We start from the raw sequence: 25,282 nt of genomic DNA, 5'->3' as shown, positions 1-25,282 counted from the left end.
TGGAGGAGGTGCAGGTGAACCTCTGCCTCACCTGGAAAGACTTTTTGGGTCCTTGGATGGAGTCGAGGGAGGAGGTAAAGCAACAAGTGTAGCATTTCCTACAGTAGCAAGGGAAAATACCAGGGGAGGGGGTGATTTTTTTGTGGGAAGGGACGAATTGACCAGGAAGTTACGGAGGGAGCGGTCTCGGGAAAGCCGAAAGGGGAGGAGATGGGAAGGTGTCGCCAGTGGTGAGATCACGTTGGAGCTGGCGAAAATGTCGGAGGATTATCTGTTATATGTGACGGCTGGTAGGGTGGAAGGTGAGGACAAGTGGGACTCTGTCCTTGTTACGAGTGGGGGGTATGGGGAGTGAGAGTGGAGCTACGGGATATAGAGGAGACCCTGATGAGAGCCTCAGCTATAGTCGAAGAGGGGAACCCACGTTCCCAAAAGAATGAGGAGGCGTAGACGGAGGAATTGGGAGTAGGGGATGGAGTCCTTACAGGAAGCAGGGTGGGAAGAAGTGTAGTCAAGATAGCCATGGGTTTGTAATAGATGTCGGTCAGTAGTCTGTTAACTGCGAGCGTGATAGTGAAGTCTTGAAACGGTAGGGAGATGTCGGAAAGTTCCCCTTATGACCACGTTAGTTTCCACCTGATGCTCCGGGTTTTCTCCGGATGCTCCTGTTTCCTCCCACATTGTAAAGATGTTCAGGTTTATAGAATCATTGGCTTTAGACTTGAGAGATACAACGCTGAAGCAGGCCCTTCGGCCCACTTAGTCCACGTCGACCACTAGCACACTAGATTGTACACTAGCACTATCCTACACACAAGGGACAATTTACAATTTTACCTACAAACTGTATGTCTTTGGTGTGTGGGAGGAAACTAGAGCACCTGGAGAAAACCCACAAGGATCGAACACAGGTTTCTGGCACTGCAAGGAAACAACTCTACCTCTGCGCCTCTGTGCCGCCCAAGCCTCGGGCTTCTGTAAATTGCCTTCAGTGTGTTGGATGCGAAGGTGGGAAACAGAAGTAGTGTGAACGGTGGTCAGCGTAGACTTGGTGGGCCAAAGGGCCTGTTTCCATGCTGCATCTCTAAACTAAAGTGCCCAGATCTGCAGTTTAATTATCAAGCTTAATTCATAATGCTGAAAATGATTCTTCTTGACACCAAAATTGTCTTAGATGGAGCAATAATTCAGTTTTTTTACATTCTGCATTCCCTGCATACCTTCTGCATACACGAAATGTTAAAAAAAATTGTGGTTAAAATATTTTTTCCTAACATGTATTTTATCTGTTGTCAGGGCTACATTGTTGCTGGAAAACTACCAACCTTGGCTGGGTTTGACAATTAGTTCAAAGGTGGATGCATCTTTGTCCGAAGTAAGTTGTTCCATCTTTGCTTATGTTCCTTAGAGATGGTCTGGGCTTCTTCCGTGACTTTTTTCTCAGACTTGGAGATTAGCACGGAAACAGGCCCTTCAGCCAACTGAGTCTGCGTTTAACCAGCAATCACCCCATACACTGGCACTATCCTACAGGCAAGGTACAATTTACAATTTTACAGATGCCAATTTTCTGACAAACAGCTCTTCTGTGCCACAAATGATGCCAAATTAAATAAATCTCAACTGCCTGCACATGATCTATACCCCTCCATTCTCAGCATATCCATGTCCCCATCTGAAACAGCACTTTCGTACTTGCTTCCGTGGCAATGCAATCCAGGCATCCTCAGTGTAGAAAAAACCTTGCGCAGAGAGTTGTGGATGCAGCCCAGACCATCATGCGAACAAACCTCCCTTCCGTTGACTTAATCTGCACTTTACCCTGCCTCTGGCAAGGCCACCAGCATAATTAAGGACGAGTTTCACCCATCAGGCAAGAGGTACAGAAGTATGAAAACACACATCTCCAGATTTATGGGGAGTTTTTTTTTTTTTACAGCTGTTATCAGGCAACTGAATCAACCTGTCAACAACAATCTACCTCATTGGAGATCCTTGGATTATCTTTAATTGGACTGTACTGAACCTTATCTTGCACAAAACGTCATTCCCCTTATCCTGTATCTGTACACTGTGGATAGCTTGATTATAATCTGTCCGTCTGTCCACGGACTGGATATCACGTAAAAAAGAGCTTTTAACTGTACCTTTGTATACGTGACAATAAACTAAACTGTGCCCCTCTTATCTTAAAGCTATGCCATCTAGTCTTTGACATTTCCACTCTGTGGGGAAAAATGTTCTGACTGTCTACCTTATATCTATGCCTTTCATTTTATACACTTGTATCGGGTCTCCCCTCAACCTCAGGTGCTCCAGAGAAAACAATTCCAAGTCTGCCGAACCTCTCCTTAAGTCCTCCCTGGGCTTATAACTATCCCCAGGAGCAGAACCAGACTTTACTCTTTTCCTGGGTTTTCTCAGCAAAAACAAGCACGCAGGGGATGTGTTCATCCAGGGCTCTTTTTATGCACATCTGATTGTAGTTGAAGGAAGGATCTGATTGTAGTTGAAGGAAGGAGGAAAGATGATGACAATATTGATTATCCTGTGTTACCGAGCCCTGGGTATACATCAGATGTGAATTTAATCAACGTGTAAGAAAAGGCACAGCCTCAAACTGTTTTTCCATTCCTTTTGCAGTGTGAAATTGCAGTTGAATCATTTTGTAGTTTCCACTAAATATTGTTTGATAACCCCACTCATGTACTACTAGCTACACGTTTGTATGTTTGTTAGCATGTAGGTAGCCTATTACGGAATATGAGGTTAGTTATATGTAGACGCAAGATGCTGTAGTAACTCAGTGGGACAGGCAGCATCTCTGGAGTGAAGGAATGGTGATGTTTCGGGTTGAGACCCTTCTTCAGACTATGGTCCTATAGCATAAGTGTGAATAGGTAGTTTAGATACTCTTTGGCATTGTGCTTGGTTTTCTTGGTTGAGCACTTATCCTGGTGTCGTAGCACAAGTACTTTGTGTTTTTAACAGTAAATGTTGTGTATGTTGTGTATAGAAACATAGAAAATAGGTGCAGGAGTAGGCCATTCAGCCCTTCGAGCCTGCACCGCCATTCAATATGATCATGGCTGATCATCCAACTCAGTATCCTGTACCTGCCTTCTCTCCATACCCCCTGATCCCTTTAGCCACAAGGGCCACATCTAACTCCCTCTTAAATATAGCTAATGAACTGGCCTCAACTACCTCTGTGGCAGAGAGTTCCAGAGATTCACCAACCTCTGTGTGAAAAATGTTTTTCTCATCTCAGTCCTAAAGGATTTCCCCTTGATCCTTAAACTGTGACCCCTTGTTCTGGACTTCCCCAACATCGGGAACAATCTTCCTGCATCTAGCCTGTCCAACCCCTTAAGAATTTTGTAAGTTTCCGTAAGATCCCCCCTCAATCTTCTAAATTCTAGCGAGTACAAGCCGCATCTATCCAGTCTTTCTTCATAGGAAAGCCCTGACATCCCAGGAATCAGTCTGGTGAACCTTCTCTGTACTCCCTCTATGGCAAGAATGTCTTTCCTCAGATTTGGAGACCAAAACTGTATGTAATACTCCAGGTGTGGTCTCACCAAGACCCTGTACAACTGCAGTAGAATCTCCCTGCTCCTATACTCAAATCCTTTTGTTAGGAATGCCAACATACCATTTGCTTTCTTCACTGCCTGCTGCACCTGCATGCCTACTTTCAATGACTGGTGTACCATGACACCCAGGTCTCGTTGCATCTCCCCTTTTTCTAATCGGCCACCATTTAGATAATAGTCTACTTTCCTGTTTTTGCCACCAAAGTGGATAACCTCACATTTATCCACATTATACTGCATCTGTCATGCATTTGCCCACTCACCCAGCCTATCCAAGTCACCTTGCAGCCTCCTAGCATCCTCCTTGCAGCTAACACTGCCCACCCTACTTTGTGTCATCCGCAAACTCTTATAAATGTATGCAATTAAATGTAAAGCATTGAACAATGAATAGTAGTTCGGTTATTATTTTAATAAAGTGGGCGTCATCTGTTTTGTACTTACCAAAGAATATTTCCTTTTGCAGATCCTGGAGTTAGTGATTGAAAACTTTGTGCACCCTTGGTACAGGTGAGATATGGGCTCACTTTCAATATCTAAATGTGAAATATTGCAAGTGACGGAAATTGATATAAAAGTGGAAAATGCCAGAAATATTTGGCAAGTCAGGCTGCATCTGCGGGGAGAGAGAAAATGAGTCCATATTTAAGGTCAGTAACCTGTCATCAGATGAAAGAAATGCAAACTTTTTTTCTCTCACCGCAGTTGCTGTTGTATTTTTTGTATTAATTTTTATTTTACTAGATTTTTGAGAATGAAACTGTTCTGATGATTTCAGAATACCATTTTATGATTCTATAAACCATATTATTTAAACTCTCATGACCCTAATACACACACACACGCACGTACATACACACACGCACATACATACAAATTAACACATCTGTAGTATATGTACTGTTAGACGTTAACTTTGTAGGAGCTTGATATATGCTAGGACTATTTTGGTGATGGCCAAGAATTGAAGTCTGATTATTGCAGAAAAGGGAATGGAATAATTGGCTGAAGTACATGTAGTGGCTTGCATTTCTGCTACAGATTGTTCTAAATGCGAGGAGGGAGAAGTACATGCTATTGCCATCTGAAAGTTGAATGTGTTGTTTGAGTAAGAAAATTCAGCATGTACAATACACATACTGTGTTTTTTGGCGCAGTGGTAGAGCTGCTGCCTTACAGTGCCAGAGACCCAGGTTCGATCCTGATTTTGGGTGTTGTCTGTTCCGAGTTTGTATGTTCTCCGTGTGACTGCGTGCGTTCTCTCCGAGTGCTCCAGTTTCCTCCCACACTCCAAAGACGTACAGGTTTGTAGGTTAATTGGCTTTGGTAAGTTGTAAGTTGTAAAATTGTTCCTGGTATGTGTAGGTCCGCGATTGCTGATCAGCACAGACTCGATAGGCCAAAGAGCCTGTTTCTGCACTGTATCTCTGAAGTCTAAAGGCTGTCCCCTCCCTCATTACCCCTTTTGTGCACTTGGTCGCTTGTGAACATCAACTCACTGCACCGACCAACAATCACCCCATACGCTAGTTTTATCCTACACACTTGGTATAATTTACAGAAGTCAATTAACTTACAAATCAGTACGTCTTTGGAGTGTGGGAGGAAACTGAAGCACCAGGAGGAAACCCACTCGGTCACAGGGGGAATGTGCACACACTGTATAGATAGTTAGGATTGAACCCAGGTCTCTGGCGCTGTGAGGCAGCGACTCTACCACTGCGCCACTGTATGGCCGTGCAGATCGTCTCCTCTAAATGAGCAGAATTGTATCCAGCTCACCGGCCTTCCATGCATCCAACAAGCAATAGCTCTTCTGATCAATGTTTAATTTAAACCTTCCATTGCATTTGAATATTTGTGTTGAGTGCATGCTTTATTGATTTTTCCAGGGACATAACTGATGATGAAGCATTCGTTGATGAACTCAGAGCGACTTTACACTTTTTTGCAGCTGTTTTAGTCCGGAGAGCTCAGAAGGTAAGAAGGAAAAAGTCATAGCCTCACACAGAAACATGCCCAACTTATCCATGCTGACCAAGATGCTTACCTGTCACACCTACCTGTGCTTGGCCCTTCAGCGACTCTGGCAATGAATTCCACAGATTCATCACCCTTTGACTAACAAAATTCCTTCATCTTCTTTCTAAAGGTACTTCCTTTTATTCTGAGGCTGTGACCTCTGGTTCTGAACTCTCCCATGTGGAAACATCTTCTCCACATTCTATGCAGGCCTTTCACTGTTTGCTACCTCCTGTTTTTCACTGTACGTCGCCCTCAATGGCAGTTTGTATTTTCATGTTTGCGCTGATCACGTCCAGTCTGCCATCATTCCTATCTCCATCACTGCTGCCCATTTGTTAGGCCCCTTCCCTAACCCGCAGAACTCGACGAGCATGCATTTCATTCCTGTGTACGCCAGGAACACCAATGGCACTTTCTGTGATGGTTGTCGTAAACTCGCTGTTCGACACACAAAGTGCAAGAGGAACTCTGTGGGTCAGGCAGCATCTGTGGAAGGAATTGGACAGGCAATGTTTTGCGCCGGGACCTTTCTTCATACTGATGTGTCTGAATCTTTAGTAAGAAGCAAACTGCCAGAGGAGTTCAGCAGGGCAGGCAGCATCTACTGAAGGAATGGACAGACAAGGCAAGGTGAGTTGCTGCCTCAAACCGCCAGGGTTGCGATTTTGATCCTGACTACGGGTGCTGTCTGTACGGAATTTGTACATTCTCCCCATGCCCTGCGTGGGTTTTATCTGGGTATCCAGTTTCCTCCCATGCCCAAGGCCTACAGGTTGGCTAATTAGTGATCGGGAATCACTGTTGGGCGTGGAGTTGGTGGGCCAAAGGGCCCATTTCCATGCAGTATCTCTAAACTAAACTAAATATTATTAAGCTTTTAACATGCACGGTCCAGTTTGGATGTTCCTGCAGCAACCAGCTGGGCTTTTACAGCTGCCTGTCATCTGACAACATCATTCAGTTTGTAAAATGATTAATGATTGGGTGAACCCAACTGGTTCCATCGGTCTGAAGAAGATATAACGGGTTGATGCAAAGACACTTTTTCTGGAGGAACTCAACGCGTCAGGCGGCATTTCAGATACATCAGTCGGAAGAAGTGTCCCAAACTAAATGTGGGTTAGTTTAGTTTACAGCTCGGAAATAGGCCCTTCGACCCACGGAGTCCGCACCGACCAGTGATTCCAGCACACCAACGCTATCCTACACACACTAGGTACAATTTACAATTATACCAAGCCAATTAACCTACAAACCTGTATGTCTTTGGAGCGTGGGAGGAAATCCCGGAGAAAACCCACGCAGGTCACGGGGAAACATGTACAGACTCCGTATAGACAGGTACTTGTAGGTAGGCACAAAATGCTGGAGTAACTCAACGGGACAGGCAGCATCTCTGGAGATAAGGAATGGTTGACGTTACAGGTCGAGACCCTTCTTCAGACTGATGTCAGGGGAGTGGGTGGTACAGAGATAGAATGCAGTCGAAGACAGTAAGACTGGTGGGAGAACTGCGAAGGGGAGGGGATGGAGAGAGTGGGAAAGCAAGTTAAATAAGTCAATGTTCATACCGCTGGGGTGTAAGCTACCCAAGCAAAATATGTGATGCTGTTCCTCCAATGTGCGCTGGGCCACACTCTGACAATGGGGAGGCCCACGGCAGGAAGGTCAGATTGGGAATGGGAGGGGGAGTTGAAGTGCTGGGCAACTGGGAGATCAGGTAGGTTAAGGCGGATTGAGCGGAGGTGTTCAGCGAAACTCAGCACCTTCCTGTCCTGGGCCTCCTCCATTGTCAGAGTGAGGCCCAGCACAAATTGGAGGAACAGCACCTCATATTTCGCTTAGGTAGCGAACACCCCAACATTGACTTCTCTAACTTCAAGTAGCCCTTGCTTTCCCTCTATCTCCATCCCCTTCCCAGTTCTGCCACCAGTCTTTCTGTATCCGTCTACATTTTATCTCAGTACTGCCGATTCCCCTGACATCAGTTTGAAGGATCTTGACCAGAAAAGTCACCCATTCCTACTCTCCAGAGATGCAGCCTGTCCCGCTGAGTTATTCCAGCATTTTGCGTTTACCTTTGATTTAAACCAACATCTGCAGTTCTTTCCTAGACAAGTACCCGTCGTCAGGATTGAACCCTGGTCTCTGGAACTGAAACGCGGCAACTCTACCGCTGGGCCGCTCATGGTGCATTAATTAACATTAATATTTGCTAAATCCAAGTTGCTTCAACATCTGTTATGTTTCTCTTTTTGTTAGATTGATGTTCCAGTCATGGTAAACCGGAAATTGTTAAATGCAGCAGTGAAGCATATAGAGGTCATATCAAAAGCGAGGCAAAAAGGTATGGGGGAAATAAAGTGTGTGAAGGGGGGGGGGGGAAAGAAAAATGCAGATTGATAAGTGCATGCAATAATTTAGATTAGTTTATTATTGTCACTTGTACAGTGAAAAGCTTTTGTCTGCATGCTATCCAATCAACAAAGATTATATCTCGTGGGTATTACCCTCCCCACCGTTGAAGCGATCTATAAGTGTCGCTGCCTCAAATAGGCAGCCCGCATCGTTAGACCCACGCCACTCTGGCCACACTCTTATTACACTCCTGCCATTGGGAAAGTGGTATAGGAGCCTGAAAACTACATGGGGGGGAGGCGTTATTTCTGTGTTTAAATTACATAGAGAAACATTATGCATTGGAATAGAAACATGGTTTATGCCAAGCTGATTATTAGCAATTACTTTTCATGGTGAAATTAGTTGGTTTTTAATTGTAAAAGAATAACTGAAAGTTCTTCGCAGACACACTAGACCGAAAATGCTGGAATCTTTAATAAGAAGCAAACTGCCGGAGAAGTTCAGCTGGTCAGGTGCCATCTATCGAGGGAATGGACAGATGACGTTTTGGTTTGGGACCCTTCTTCGGACTGACGTGTCTGAAATGTTTTTCTGTCCATTCCGCCTGCCTGACATCCTGAGTTCCTCCAGAGCGGTCTTTGTATCAACCCGTTACATATGTGCTCCTTTGCACATTGTGATGGTATTCTTGAGGTGGGCTGTAATCTCAGTGCAAAGTTGGAGATAATACTGTTTAGCTATTTTACATACATTTTAGATATTTCTGTTTATTACTTGTGGGCATGCCTGTCAATGGGGGTGAAAGATAGCAGCATCGAAAGGTGGAGTGTTGTTTATCACAGGCAGCCGATGCTAGTGTCAAAACTCTGAAAGGTTTTAAGTAGTTCGTGCTTGCACTGGTGTAACCAAAGCAGTTTGAAGATAATAAAAAGGAATTACAGATGCTGGTTTATACCAAAGATAATAATTTGGAGTTTAGTTGGAATTCATAGCAATGACTCAGCAGAGCGGAATCATACAAGACAAAAGCATAGCCAGCTTTAACCAACACATCATTCTTTTGTTGCACGGCAGCAAATTAGGTCCGGAAAATATATATATATTGCTTTGAAAGCTGTAAACATAATAGCAGCATTAAGTCAACAGTGTAGTCACTATTGCAGTTGCAGGAAATGGGCACACAAGCTCCCACATACATCATGATGACAACAGTTGTTTTTATTTATCCATTGTTTTAAAGTTGTGGTCACTGCAGCCAAGGCTAAAATTCCTCTTCTCCCCTCGCCCATTAGGCAAGAGGCACGAAGTGTGAAAACACACACCTCTTGATTCAGGGACAGTTTAGTCGCAACTATTATCAGGAAACGGAACCATCCTGTTAACAACTAGAGAGCGTTTCTGAGCAGCCATCTACCTCATTGGAGACCCTCAGACTATCTTTTGTCGGACTTTACCAGACTTTATCTTGCACTAAATGTTATTCCAATATATATTATATATTCCTGGATTGTTTTATCTGGTCCAGCTTTAGCATTGGAATAATCTGGACGTGTATTTGAGTGACCGACGTAAGCTGTTTCTTTTCTCTCCAGTAAAGCACAGTGAATATTTACAGCAGGCTGCATTGGAAGAGTATGGGCCGGATCTACACCTGGCTGTGAGAAGCCGCAGAGATGAGCTGCAGTATCTCAGGAAGTTAACCGAGCTGCTCTTCCCATATATATCACCCCCAAAGGCCACAGAGTGCAGGTAATGCATAATTTTCTATTGCATACATTGCAAAATATAGCATGACTGTGACAGGTAGCCTTTTCTTGTTCAAATACACTGTCAACAGTTTACCTTTAGAAAGGAGATGAGGAATTTCTTTAATCAGAGGGTGAATCTGTGGAATTCATTACCACAGATGGCTGTGGAGGCCAAGTCAAGGGATGTTACGGTGGAGATTGACAGATTCTTAGTAGTAAATGTGTTGGGGGTTATGGGGAGATGACAGAAGAATGTGTTTGAGGGAAAGATAGATCAGGCATGATTGAATGGTGGAGTAGACTTGATGGGCCAAATGGCCTAATTCTGCTCCTAGAACTTATGAAAAGACTTATGAAGCTGGTATTTGTTTTACTTGTGATGATTATGATTTTTGCAGCACATCAGTTTTCTCTTTAAATTATGATTAAACATTTATATTGCTGTGATAAGCTTTTCCTTTTGGTCATTCCCCAGTGTAATAAATTGTTCCGAAAGATGGATAGATATGATAGCCAGTCAGAGCCTTTTTCCCAGGATGAAAAAATCGAATGTTTTATGCATTCGTATGATTTAGGTTTCATATGGTTTAGGTTTATGTTTAATGGAGATTTGTCGGGCAAGTTTTTTTACACAAAGGGTGGTGGGTGCCTGGAAGGCGCATGGTAGTGGAGGCAGATATTTAGGAGACTTTTGGATAAATACCAGTTTAATGCTGACCAAGCGGCCATACCAGATTACGTTTGCCAACATCATTTCCTTTTTTAATATTCTCTTGTGATCTGTGCTATTGCGGTAAATGCAATGTAATGATCTGTGATGATGTATTTGTAACTCTGATAGCTTTATGGTCCCTGAGTCTTACCCCTCATGATGGATGTAGAGGCTATGGAAATGAGGTTACCAGAATGATGCTTGGATTAGTGCGTATCAGCTGCAGGGAGATGTTGGACACTTAGATTGCTTTCTTTGGAATACCGGTAGTTGAGGGAGACCCGATAGAAGTATATAAAATTATGAAAGGCATGGACTGTTACTGGGACACTTACATAGAAACATAGAAAATCGGTGCAGGAGTAGGCCATTTGGCCCTTCGAGCCAATATGATTATGGCTGATCGTCCAGAATCAGTACACTGTTCCTGTTTTCTTCCCATATCCCTTGATTCCGTTAGCCCTAAGAGCTATATCTAACTCTCTCTTGAATACATCCAGTGAATTGGCCTCCACTGCGTTCTGTGGCAGAGAATTCCACAGATTCACAACTCTCTGGCTGAAAATGTTTTTCCTCATCTCAGTCATAAATGGCCTATCCCTTATTCTTAAACTGTGACCCCTGGTTCTGGACTCCCCCAGCATGGGGAACATTTTTCCTGCATCTAGCCGGTCCAATCAATCCCTTAAGAATTTTATATGTTTCTATAAGATCATCCTACTAAATTCCAGTGAATATAAGCCCAGTCGATCCATTCTTTCATCATATGTCACATATGAATGAAACACTTGAATTTATGTGACATCCTTATTGCTGAAAAATGCCCTAGGGTGATTCCCAAAGACATTATCTTACATCAGATATGGAGCCAAGCGAGGATAAGTGACAAGTCCGTTAAACAATGTACATGTATTCAAGGAACGCCTTTTGGAAGAGAGATGACAAGTCAAGAAGGGTTGAAGGGCTGTGCATCTGGGAAAGATCGTAATAACACACCAAAAAAAAAAGAGCCACAAACACTTCAGCATCTTTACAGCTTTCAACGTGAAAGGTTACTGAAATGGAAGAATTTGTGCGTTGCCCATTAGATATGAACTAGTTAATCAGAGACAAATGTTTAAGAACATCAAACTCACTTGAACTAGATACTGTTTGGAAGCAATCTAGACAGTTTAAAAACCTCATGAAACAATACTGTCTGCTCACTGTTTTCTGAAGGATCTGATGAAGTTGCATTTATAAAAATTCTGTCGTCAATATTTAGTACATCACCAAACTAGCTATACATTTGAAATGGAATTACACACTTACTATATTGACCAGCCTTGCTATCCAGAGCTTTCAATCTTCAGTTGATACACAAACAAACTGTTGTTTACTTGCATTTCCCAAATTTCCTTAACTAAGTGCACATGTGAAATAAAATATACACAGCAAAACACACTCAGTTCTACATTTCCAGTCAACATTTGATTCACTGGCTCAATTGCTAAACTACTACAAATTAAATCTCAGTGGGCCGAAGAGCCTGTTTCCGCCCTGTATCTCTAAGGTAAACTAATTTTTATTTGTCTGTGCGTAATGCATTTACTGGCCCGTTAAGCTGCTGCAAGTAAGATTTTCATTGTGCTGGTACCTATGACAATTAAACACACTTAACATAATTCCACCACATTTTTAAATCCGGGGAAAAAAATTACAGCCTTGCTAACATTCTCGGCATTAAATTCCTGTGGTGCGTTTCCCTCCGGTTCATGAACCTGCAAATATAGCAAGACTCTCGTACTGTGCTCTTTTGAACTCGCGAGTGAAGTTACTGATTGAACTCATTAAATGTTCTACCACACTTTATTATGAAACTCTGTCAGCTTGGACTCCAGGATGTAGAATTCCAAATATCTTCGGTAAACAGAGCAACGTTCACTTTCACGTCCCTTTGAAAAGAAAAGAAAACTTAGACCATCTCTGACATCTCCCTATTCTTGATCTCACCATCTCCATCACAGGAGGCAGACTATCAACTGACATCTATTATAAACCCACTGACTCCCACAATTATCTAGACTACACATCTTCGCACCCTGCTGCCTGTAAAGACTATCCCCTACTCCAAATTCCTCCGTCTACGTTGCATCTGCACCCAAGATGAGGTTTTCCATACTGGGATATCGGAGATGCCCTCATTCTTTAGGGGACGGGGGTTCCCCTCTTCCATCATAGATGAAGCCTACACTAGGGTCTCCTTGTTATCCCACAGCTCCCAGGAAGGAAATTGATTTGCCAACACAAGATACATGAAACATGAAATTAAAGTGACGAGTGGAAAGGATTGGGAATGTGCAAAGATTTGGGGAGGGGCGTCAGTCTGGGAAGAAGGATCACCCGTGGCATCCTGTACTGCATCTTGTTGGAACCAATCTGTTGCTGAATGTGCTCCTCAAACTGCGGAGCATCCAATCCTCTAAGACTACCTCCCATGAATCCAACTCTGCCCCCAGGACGGAGCCAACCACCAATTTCTCAAAACGTACAGCCTGCTCTGTCCCTTCTTGTACAGGGCCTTGGTGTTCCTGGACCAATACAGTTTACTGTCCAGGTGCACTCCAAAACAGCACATCCACACCATTGATGGAGACTGGGGACAGGGGTGTTCCTCTCCTACTAAAGTCCACCACTAATTCTTTAGTCTTGTCGGTGTTGAGCTGCAGAACTGTCCGAGCACAGTTCTGTAGCCTGACATATTGTGGTCGTCCAGTCAGGTGATCCAGATCCACCTGCATCTTCATCAGTCTGAAGAAGGGTCTCAACCCGAAACGTCAGCCATTCCTTTTCTCCAGAGCTGCGGTTTGTCCCGCTGAGTTACTGCAGCATTTCTTGTCTATAGACTGTTTTTCTCCCAGGATGGAAAAATCAACTACTATATGGCTTAGCTTTATGGTGTGCGGGGCAATGTTTAAAGGAAATGTGTGGGGCAATTTTTTACACAGAGGGTGGCGGGTACCTGGTACATACTATCGTGATGGTGGAGGCAGATACGCTAGCGGCATTTAAGAGACTTTTGGATAGACATATGGAAATGCAGGGAATGGAGGGATACTGGTTATGTGCAATCAGATGGGAGTTGGCTTTGGCATCTTGTTCGGCACAGATATTGTTGACCGAAGTGCCTGTTCTTGTCCTGTACTGTTCTATGGAATTCTCTGGAATATTTTCCTAAATCTCCCCTCCCCCCCCCCCCCCCAAATCCCCTTTGACCTCACCACCGCCTTTAAGAATCTTATTTTGCTCACATCCTGTATTTGCTACTGATTAGTAAAGATGCAGTATAAATTGCTGGAAGAAGGATTCTTGAATGGCTTGCCTTGGATCACGGTGCTGGTTGCGGGTACTGCAATAATCAGTTTTATCATGCACTTCATTGTTATAATTACACCTTTGGGCTTGCTCTGGCGAGAATGTGATGATGAGTACTGGTAACAACCTAACATTTTAAAATAAATCTATTCTCTTTTCATTAATACATTTAATCCCCTTTGCTAGAATATTGGACCATGGTGCTATTAACAAAAAAATCAGCTAATGAGCTAATAGCTGAATAGTTTTTAAGTTCTAGTATATATTGGGTAAATAAATAGCATATTATGCATGTACTTTAGCAGTCATTTTTCAGATCTAGATTCCACATAGTCTAAGTGAATCTGCACAGAATGTTCTACAAGTGCATTGCCATCTCTTTTGTGTTATCTAGATCATTAACTCTGTTGATTCAAGAAATTATGGCTGGTTCTGTGTTCCTTCCCTCCCTTGACTTCTTGGCTGATCCAGTAAGTACCATATTTGCCTTAAAATTGTTTACTCTCATTTTTAAATGGCGCATGCAAGTTATTTAAACAGTTGAATGGATATCAGGTTGAATTATATCAAATAAGTTGGAGCAAATCTTGCAGGCATGCTTAACCCCAGTTTCTCAGATTCATTACCCGTACATAAGTTTAGTTTAGGGATACAGCAGGCCATTTGGCCCACTGAGTCCACGCAGACCAGCGATCCCCATACACTAGCACCCCTACCCACACTAGGGACATTTTACAATTTTTTCCAAGCCAATTTAGCCGTCAAACCTGTGCGAGGAAACCAGAGCACCTGGAAAAAACCTATGCAGGTCATAGGGAGAACGTACAAACTCCGTACAGACAGCACCCATGGTCAGGATCGAACCTAGGTCTCTGGCATTGTAAGGCACCAATCTATCGCTGCGCCACCGTGCCACTCTGAACATGTGAATCAGTTCTCTTTCTGACTGAAGCATCGTGAACCCCAGCGGTGTGGTCTGGTGGGCAACGGGGTCTGTGGAGGCACAGTGAGCAAACCCCATTCCAAAACTGTCTCTGTAACCTCCCCACAGCCTCATTGGCCTCACATCAGCCTCAGAATAAGGTTAACGTATGATGAGCGTTTGGCGGCACTGGGCCTGTACTCATTGAGTTTAGAATGAAGTGAGGGGGGACACACGACTCATCGATACTTACTCAACTGTGAAAGGCCTGATAGAGTGGATGCAGAGAGGCTGTTTCCACTAGTGTGAGTATCTAGGGCCCGAGGACATAGCCTTAGAATAACAGGATGCACATTTAGAAAGGAGATCCGCATCTGCAGTTCCTTTTTATTCCATTTAGTTAGTTTAGTTTAATCTATATCCAGGGATACAGTGAAATCCTTGTTCTGCATGCAAGACAGTTAAATCGCGCCATATGTGAACAATAGATCCTCTTCTGGAACAGCATGTGGAGAGTTGCCACATATTTGCCAGCACTTTGTGTCTTTTTTTTAACATGCATAACCTTTGTGTTTTCCATTTTAATAGGATACTGTGAACCGTTTGTTGCTGATTTTCATAGACAACAGTCCAGTGAGTATTGCTGATTTAGAAAGATAATTTTCCAGAAAAGGTCCGACTCAAAATCATTAATTAGGATTTAGTATTCCAGCTATTTTCAAGCGCTATCAGCCGTCCATATGACTGTGAGCTTGTGTTTACACCAGGTAGCATATGTAAAGTGTTGCAGGACGGCACAATGGCGCCGTGGTAGAGATGCTGCCTTGCAGTGCCAGAGACCCAGGTTCGATCCTGAATCAGGTGCTATCTGTACGGAGTTTGTACATTCTCCATGTGACCGTATGGGTTTCCTCCGGGAGCTCCAGTTTCCTTCCATACTCCAAAGACGTACAGGTTTGCAGGTTAATTGGTTTTGGTAAAAAATTTTAATTGTCCTTATAGGCCATTCTCACGTTACGAGCTGACGCAAGAGGTAACCCGAGTGAAGGGGTCGTGGTTGAGCACGATATAACAAGTGAAAGATCAAGAGGTTAACCGAGTTCCCACGGGTAGACGGCAGTTTCCCGTTTACTTGTCATTTCTGCGATGTTCCCAGTTCGCCTCCCGAGCTACTCTTGAGCCAATCCTGATTGAAGTTTTGTTTTAATAAGCAACAGTGTTATGTTTTCATAAGTAACAGTGTTAAAGAAGACCTCTCCATCCTGTGGCTTTGTTTTAAAGATATAATTCAGAGCGGCTGCATCTATTAATGTGACCTACAAAGGGAAAATGTGCACCATCTAGTGCCAGAGCAGTTATACTTATGATTTGTTTGAAACACACAGGTTTGATATGTTTTAATTGAATTTACTGCCATGTCTACACACTGCGGGGAGACGGGAGATTAAATCTTTGAATGTGGACGGATGTGCACATCAGATTGTTGTGAGACGGAGCATGTTCCTGAGTTGTTTTGGTGCCCAGGCGTGAGATGAGATGGAGAGCGGTTGGGGGGGGGAGGGGGCGTCATTAATCTGTCTGGGGTGACATGGCTCTTGGGTTAGGCTGGGATCATTCTCTGCGGGGTGATCTTAGTGCGGGAGACTAAGTGTAGGAGAGGTGTACTGACTGTGTGGGCAGAACTTTGGAAGTGGTTGCCCATCAGTCTCAAAAGCCGCTGTGTCTCCCTGTCCCTGGGATAGCAGGGGGCGATCAATACCCCCCTCCCCCTCCAACTCCAGAGGAATCCGCTCCCTGATGGGCCGCTACGACGACAAGTGGCAGTTCACCCACAGCCTGAGCGTGTTCCTCTGGAGTTGGAGCGGGGCTGGGCTGGAGTTGCTGCTGCCTGTGGGTCTCTGGGATCTCCGTGCTTGCAGTGCAAACAACCACACTCTCCTGCGCTCCTGCAAGGGCGGTACAGTTCCCAGTCTCAGCTCCTGTTCAGGGGGGTGGCCGGAGACGTCAGGACCAACAGGAACCCGCTCCCCGATGGGCCGCTACGGCAACAAGTGGCAGTTCGCCCACAGCCCGAGCTGTGCCCCCTCATCCGCAACCCGGGTTCCTCTGGAGTTGGAGTTGGAGCGGGGCTGGGCTGGAGTTGCTGTTGGCTGTGCGTCGCTGGGTTCTCCGTGCTTGCAGTGGGCCTGGTGGGCATGGGGGCCGATGTCCCATTGGTCCTGACATCTCCGGTGATTGGCACGGACCTGCTGGCATTGCCGACTTGAAGACAGTGCAAAGCCCCCGCGCCGGTGCAATGGTCGGGGAGCTGGAGAGGAGAGGGAAGGGGTCACACACATGGCCGGGAAGCAGAGGGGTGTAGGTGGGGGTGGGGGCAGATAGGGCCAACAATGAGTGGAGAAAGACAGAAACACCGACGTGCAAAGGAGACCTACAACAGTGCGTGATCTCTCTCGTGTGGCAGGTGACTGTCGCTGGGAAACTGAAGGGAACTGAAGAGTTCCCACGGTAGACTCACGATACAATAAGGTAAACGCACGGGCCACTACGTTCTTAAATCGAGTTAAAATGTTTTAATTATTAACCACAAGAGTAAAATTGACTCGTGGAAAATTTCAAACATGTTTGATTTTTTGCAAGAGTAGACAAGTTACACGAGAACCTGCCATTAGCGCTACGTTGCGTCCACGAATGCCGTACGTTATTACCGCAAGGTTTAACTCGGGTTGCCTTTTGTGTCAGCTCGTAACGTGAGAATGGCCTATTAGTGTGTATGATAGTGCTAGTATATGGGTGATCAATGGTCTGCGAGGACTCAGTGGGCCGAAGGGCCTGTTTCCATGCTGTGCCTCTAAAGGAAACTAAACTAAAGCTGCTGTTATTTTACACATATAAATGTTGTATATCTGGTCACTCAGTGTTTGAGGGTGATAGTGTTATCTTGCTGTATGTACTGTGTCTGGAAAAGGCACCGACTGATCTGCACTTTCCTATTGACGAGAATGAATATGATATTTAAAATTGGAAATATAGAACGCATAACTTCAAACTCAAGTCTTGTGTCTGTGTGGTGGTGGGGGGGGGGCTCAGATGAGACACAATTTCACACACACACACACACACACACACACACACACACACACACACACACACACACACACACACACACACACACACACACAGACACACACACACACACACACACACACACAATGTTAAAAATTAAGAACTGTACCTTCTGGTAATTCTGATTCATTTCTGTTTTTAGCCAGAGCCAGCAACTGAACCCCCCTCTCCGCAAGTTCCCTTCTTGCAGAGATATGCTGTTCCAAGAAATAAAACTCAGTCGGTGAGAATGTATAATCTTCGTTTTAATACGTGTTTTGTGGCTTGTATCAATTGCATTTTGCACTGTCTTATCATTTGCTTTTCTACTGGTGTATAGTTTGTGCACTTGTCACATTTGAATATAGTTTAGACCATTTTACATTTTAATTGAAGCCCAGATCAAATTCTTAAGCAATGCAAACAAGCAGGAATATAGGAGATTACATTGCCCAGTCCATCACGGGGACTGACTACCATATCATTGAAGGGATCTATAGGTGATGCTGTCTCAACAAGGCAGCCCCTATCATCAAGGACCCACACTACCCTGACCAAGCTCTCATACACCATTGCCATCGGGAAGAAGGCATCATAGTCTGAAAACTGTGACCTCCAGGTGCAGGAACAGCTTCATCCTAACAACGGGGTGGCACAGCGGTAGAGTTGCTGTCTTACAGTGCCAGAGACCTGGGTTCGATCATGATTACGGGTACTGTCAGTAAGGAATTTGTACGTTCTCCCTGTGATCCCGTGGGTTTTCTCCGGTTTCCTCCCATACTCCAAAGACGCACTGGTTTATAGTTTAATCAGCTTCTCTAAATTATAAATTGTCCCTAGTGTGTAGGATAGTGCTGGTGTACAGTGTGCTCGCTGGTCGTCGAGGACTCGGTAAGCTGAAGGGCCTGTTTCCGCGCTGTGTCTAAAGTACTAAACTAAATCATTAAGCTGTTGAACATTACAAAAATGAACTAAACTTCCAACGATGAATGGAATTGGTTGCACTTGTGGTCTGATCGTAGGATTTCCCCCGTGTGAGTGCTTTGATTGTAAGGATCCGCATCACCTAACAATGTTCTCCAGAGACCACGTTCCCGCTGATCCGCTGAGTTACTCCAGCACTTTGTGTCCCTTTGTGTAAGTCTGCAACTGCAGTTTGTTGTTCCTACATTATCTCGCACACGTCTTCCATCTTCCACTACTCAGCTCAACTTCCCAGATGATCTAGGTCCCTCTCTGTCCTAAAGTTGATCCAGTGTACATCTTCAGACTGATCCAGATCAGGGATTGTTTGTGAAGGATGCAAAATACCACTCAGAAGAAGGGTCTCAACCCGAAACGCCACCCATTCCTTCTCTCCATAGATGCTGCCTGTCCCGCTGAGTTACTCCAGCATTTTGTGTCTACCTTCAATATACTTAGCCGATTGACTAGCAGGGCTGAAAATATGATCACTTCCAATTATTCCATATCTTGCATTTTGAATAGTGCTGATAAACAATATGATTTCCGCAATGTATTTAGGTATATTAAATATATTTAATTACCCTGCGGATGAAGCTATTCCCATCCGTGTCAAAAGTGTTTAAAAGCAAACTTCTCTTGTATCTGTTTAAGTGCTTAGTTAATGAAATACTGGGTGCACGCTTTTTATCTGCTAGGCCCTCAAACTTGAGCTGAAGGAAATCAGAAGCCAGCAGGACCTGCTCTTTGGGTTCATGAACTTACTGAAGCAGGAGAGTGCCGTGCACGTACTGCAGTTCTGTCTCGCCGTGGGTAAGGTTGAGAAGTTTTGGCAACGTTTATGGTAGTTTTATACAGAATTATTCCAAGAATGATTGGATTAAAGAGCGATGAGCATTTGACATCACTGGGCCTGCAAAACAGACATAGTGCCTGTTCTGATGAAAGATCAATTGATGTGTAATGTTAAGATAGTGTTATTCTTCACAGCTTCTGTACAAAACACTCTTGAGGCACTTTACTGTATTATAGGTGCAGAATAAATGCAATTTGCTCCACATTCTGGCAGCTGAAACCTGCAAAATGAATTGGGTTCCCTCAGTTTGTACAAAACAATTTTCTGACAACATAAATGTACCATTAGATACAGTACATACATTGAAGGCACAGCTCCCTGTGATTGTAATTTTTGACGGGATTCTGCATGTTCTTACAGCTGCAAAACTTTGTACCCACAGAGGAATTCAATGACAAGATCCTTCGGCCCGAGCTGACTGATGACGAGAAGCAGTTTCTTCACAAGGAAGTGAAGGAAATCTATGAGACGTATTGTCTTGACGAGAGTGTCGACAAAATCAAATTTGATCCCTTCATTGTGGAAGAAATACAACAGGGTAGGTTTGTGGAAGAAATACAACAGGGTAGGTTTGCCACGATAGATAATATATTTAAAAGATTGCAATGGTCATTTAATTTAACAATCTTTCACGGAGGTGTGTGGTGCTGATATCTTTGAATAACTTGGGTTTCAAAATATCTCTTTATTGAAGGGTAACCATATAACCATGTAATTGCTTTTAAAAACTCACTAAGTCCGTGTTTCTTATGGGCCTGTCCTACAGGCGGTTTTTCAGACGACTGCAGTCGTCTGAAAAACCTGCAACTGGAACGGCGACTGTCAGAGGCACACGCACACACGCGCCTCGGCGGACATTTAACATTACTGGTTGGTTATTCTTGGTTCTGAAAACCACTGCTGACCTTGGTTTCCCCCCCCCCCCCCCCAATGAGCCACTGAAATTCATCAGTCAGCACCATCTACAACCTACGAGAACCTTCGGCCCAAGTGGGACAGGCCCATTACTGATTGATTAAATTGATAGGTACAGCATGGAAACTGACCCTTTGGCCCACTGAGTCTACGCCGACCATCGATCAGCCGTTCACACTAGTTCTATGTTATTCGCTACACACTAGCAGCAACTTAGAGCAATTAACCTACAAACCTGCCGTCTTTGGGATGTGGGAGGTAACTGGATCACCAGGAGGAAACCCTCACATTCCCAGGGAGAACGTGCAAACTCCACACAGACAGCATGCAAGATCGGAATAGACCACGGCTGTCTGGCACTGTGAGTCAGCGGCTCCACCACTGTGCCTCCCTTACTATCAATGAACATCCAACAGTGTTTCATATCTCTGCCAAATTAATTCAGTAACATCTTTGCACTTTCTTTGTGCTTTAGAATTAGTGCATGTGTCAATTTGGTTTTGCCGTTTGGATATTGGTATTCAATGTGGAACAAAGTTGTGATGAGTTCAAGATACAAGTTAGGATATCGAGTTATGGAGGCATCGAGTCATACAACACGGAAACAGTGTCCATCTTACCCATACCGACCAACATGCCCCATCTACACTCGTCCCACCTGCCCGCACTTGCTCCATAACTCTCTGGACCTAGCCTATCCCTGTACCTGTCCAAATGTCTCTTTAACATTATAATAGTACCTTCATTAACTACCTCCTGGCAGCTCATTCCATATACCTACCACCCTTTGTGTAAAAAAAATAGTTACCCCTCGGGTTCTGATGAAAACCTTCTCCCTTCTCTGGGCAAGAAACTCCATGCTTCTACCCGATCTATTCCCCTCAGGGTTTTATACGCCTCTATAAGATCACCCCCTATCCTCCTGCGCTCCAAGGAATAAAGTCCCAGCCTGCCCAACCTATCCATATAGCTCAGACCCTTGAGTCCTGGCAACATCCTCGTAAATCTTCTCTTCGCCCATTCCAACTTGACATCATCTTTCCTTTAGCATGATCCCGAGAATCGAACACAATACTCTAAATGTGGCCTCACCAACATCTTCACTGCGACATGATCTCCCAACTTCTATACTTATGTACCTGATCTATTCCCCTCATGAACTGATACATCTTGATAAGATCACCCCTCTACTAGAGATGCTCTGGCAGAGAGCCAGGGCAGACATAGTGGGCACCTCCACATTATGGCTGCCTCCTGTGCTGTAATCTTTCTATGATTCTATTTTTTTTTTTAAATAGCCCTAATGCATATGTTTGTACATTTGCTCTGAAGTATTGTCATTGAAGAATGCAAATAGTGTTTCAAACTAACAGGCACAAGAATAGAATAGTTTCTTTATTGTCATTGTAACAAGAACCATGTACAACGAAATTTAAAATGTCAGCCAGTCAGTGCAGCATTCAAACATTTCTAAAAGCTAACGATACATACAAGGTAAAATATTAAAGATAAACAACTAAATATATATCACGGACAAAGCACGCATACACACCCAACCCTCCATCCTTCTGTCGATTTCACAGTTACCACAGTCCCTTAGTCTGTATCGCCCCTGCGTTCCTTGGCGGCTACATTTAGTGCTTTTATAGCAGCGGGGTAAAAACTGTTTTTTAGTCTATTTGTCCTTGTCCTTGTAGATCTGTACCGTCTGCCTGACGGCAACAGTTCAAACAGGGAGTGTCCGGGGTGGGAAATGTCCTTTATGATATTCTGGGATTTTTTGGTGCAGCGGGAACTGTGTAAGTCCTCCAAGGTAAGGAGAGGGCAGCCGACAATCCTCTGGGCGTTGTCAATGGCCCTCTGGAGCGCTTTCCTCTGAGCCGCTGTGCAGCTGGTGTACCACACGCATACACAGTATGTTAGTATGCTCTCAATGGAGCACCGATAAAAGGACAGCAGCAGTCTCTGAGTGATGTTATTCTTCCTGAGCACCCTCAGGAAGTGCAGTCTCTGCTGGACCTTTTTCAGCAGCGCAGTGGTGTTCACGCTCCACGTCAGGTCCTCCTCAATATGGATTCCCAGGAAGCGGAAATCCGCCACCCTCTCTACACAGTCCCCTCTGATAGTCAATGGTACCATGTCCGTTTTGTTCTTCCTGAAGTCTATTATTACTTCCTTTGCAGTAATGAAGTAAGGAACTGCAGATAAAATAAAATAAAGACACAACATGCTGGAGTAACTCAGCGGGCCAGACAGTATCTCTGGAGAACATGAATCGGTGATATTTTGGGTCTGGACCCTTCCTCCCTGTTGGAAGGGAGGGAGGGGGGGGGTGAGGAGAAAAAGCCGGAAGAGAGGTGAGGGCATGGACAAAATCTACCAAGTGATAGGTAGATACAGGTGAGCTACCCAAGCGGAATATAAGGTGCTGTTCTAGTTTTGCGTGTAGCATCATTCTGGCAATGGAGGAGGCCCAGGATAGAAAGGTCAGAATGGGAATGGGAAGGGGAGTTAGCATCCGGGAGATCCAGCAGACTTTGGCTGACCAAGCAAAAATGGTCGCCTAGTCTACACTTGGTCTCGCCAACTGAAGAAACGCCTCGTATTCCGTTTAGGTGGCTTACAACCTATCGGTATGACCATTGAACTGTCGAATTTTAAATAAATAACTGACAAACATCCTCTCCCTTATGAAGAGAGACTGAAAAAGGGTCACGACCCGAAATGTCACCTATCCATTTCCACAGAGATGCTGTATGATCTTTGGTTTAGCTTAAAGATATAGCGGGGAAACAGGCCCTTCGGGCCACCGAGCCCTTCGGCCCACTGAGTCCAGCAATCACCCAGCCCACTAGCACAATCCTACACACTGGGGACAATTTGCAATTTACAGTGCTCCACCACTTTGTGTCTTTCCTATTGTGACTGTACTAATCCTTGGTAGATTGCTACATCAGTTGTAATCTGTACGTGTAGAGAATGAGGCTGCACTCTGGTAGGGTATTATATTTAATGGGCTCTGGTTTGACTTTGCAGTTGCAGAAGGCCCCTACAAGGATGTGGTGAAGCTTCAGACCATGCGATGCTTGTTCGAAGCATATGAACACGTCATGAATCTGCTGGAGACGGTGTTTACACCCATGTTTTGCCATAGCGATCAGGTATGTAGACTCTGAGCAGCTGCCCTACATTTACTTTGCATCATGACTACTCGTTTCTACTCGAATGCCGGATTATATGTCAGGGGACTTGAATGGGAAACCACCTCAACATTGAATTGTACATTTTCAGGTAACTGACCTACTAACAACTACTCTTGCACTTTTTTTCTTCATCTCTGGTCTTTGTCCGACCACCTGCCCATCCAACCCCCCCCCCCCCCCCCACCCCCCACCCACTCGCATGTATCCACCTATCAGTCTAAAGAAGGCTCCTGACCTGAAACGTAACCTATCGATGTTCTCCAGAGCTTCTGCCTCCAGCACTGTCTTTTTTATAAACGAGCTTCGGTTTCCATCTATCACTTGCCAGGCTTTTGTCCTGCCCCCACCTCTCTTCCAACTTTCCCCACAACTATCAATCTAAAATAGGGTCCTGACGCGAAACATCACCTAAGCATCTCTCCAGAGATGCTGCCTGACTAGCTGAGTTACTCCAACACTTTGCGTCTTGTTTTGTAAACCAGCATCTGCACTTCCTTGTGTCTTTGTTTAAAATTTACTTAATTCACTGTGCAGTATTTGTGGGTGCCTCGGCAAGGCCAGCAGCGTAATCAAAGACCAGTCTCACCGTGGTCACTCCCTCTTCTCCCCTCTCCCATCATGCAAGAGATACAGAAATTTGAAAGCACATCGCCCCTGAATGTACAAGACTCGTTGCCTTCGAATAGGTGTTACTCTGTTATATCTTGGCTCCTTAGGTCCTGCCTGGCTGAGATGACAGCTTGGTAATCTGTCTACTTGAAGCAAAGTGTTTCACTGACGGTCCTGTTCATATGTGAAACAAGTGTGCAGCGCATCAAGTGTCATACAGCATGGATACAGAAGTTAAGAGGGAAAAATAAATCGGATCAGCCATGATTGAATGGGGAAGTAGACTCGATGGGCCGAATGGCCTCATCCTACTCCTAGGTTTTATGGTCTCAGACCTTCATATAAAGGCACAAAGTGAAGGAATAACTCAGCGGGTCAGGCAGCATCCCTGGTGAACATGGATAGGTGATGTTTCGGATCAGGATTCTTCAGATTGATTTGCGTTCGCCAGAGATACCTGACTCGCAGAGTTACTCATATCGGGTAGGTTTCAATGAGACCCTCCACCTCTCATCCTTCTAAACTCCATCACGTACATGCCCAGAGCCATTAAATGCTTTTCCTATGTTAACCCCAAAAAAGCTTTTCACTCTACCCCAGTACACATTGCCTGAGCTGAAATGTGGGTTATCAGTTCATGTGCTCCACAATTGATATGTTCATTTTTTCCTTCTCCACAGTACTTCAGATATCTATTGACGGGGGCAGAGTCACCCACCCGCAACTCCAAGTCCAATAGGTGAGACTAGCTGAGTTAATGCTAAACACAACAAACGGCATGTGGTTTTGATTTCACTCTGCAGTTACTATTGTTTGTGACTTGCTTTGGTGAGGACTATTTCTGTTCTTCATAAATTTATAATTCATGACCGTTTGCAAACAAACACTGCAAATAAATCTAACCATCAGGGCA

At 44.4% G+C, this 25,282-nt stretch overlaps 1 protein-coding gene across 3 annotated transcripts in view; it reads left to right on the top strand.

Annotated features, from left to right (window-relative positions):
- Positions 1-25,282, top strand: part of snx14 (sorting nexin 14) — a 75,110-nt gene that overhangs the window by 5,696 nt on the left and 44,132 nt on the right. For 2 of the 3 annotated variants that reach the window (XM_055639479.1, XM_055639480.1), the window contains exons 4-15: positions 1,297-1,375; positions 4,063-4,106; positions 5,489-5,576; positions 7,884-7,968; positions 9,575-9,731; positions 14,191-14,266; positions 15,307-15,351; positions 17,987-18,067; positions 19,485-19,599; positions 20,025-20,180; positions 23,594-23,718; positions 25,050-25,108. In XM_055639479.1, coding sequence (XP_055495454.1) covers positions 1,297-1,375; positions 4,063-4,106; positions 5,489-5,576; positions 7,884-7,968; positions 9,575-9,731; positions 14,191-14,266; positions 15,307-15,351; positions 17,987-18,067; positions 19,485-19,599; positions 20,025-20,180; positions 23,594-23,718; positions 25,050-25,108 — 1,110 coding nt within the window. The remainder of the gene's footprint in view (positions 1-1,296; positions 1,376-4,062; positions 4,107-5,488; positions 5,577-7,883; positions 7,969-9,574; positions 9,732-14,190; positions 14,267-15,306; positions 15,352-17,986; positions 18,068-19,484; positions 19,600-20,024; positions 20,181-23,593; positions 23,719-25,049; positions 25,109-25,282) is intronic. The other variant, XM_055639481.1, reaches the window with a different exon arrangement.

Source organism: Leucoraja erinacea, chromosome 8 (genome assembly GCF_028641065.1).
Source record: "Leucoraja erinacea ecotype New England chromosome 8, Leri_hhj_1, whole genome shotgun sequence".
NCBI classification, from domain to species: Eukaryota; Metazoa; Chordata; class Chondrichthyes; order Rajiformes; family Rajidae; genus Leucoraja; species Leucoraja erinaceus.
The sequence above is the reverse complement of the archived record's forward strand: the minus strand, read 5'-3'. Positions and strand labels throughout refer to the sequence as shown.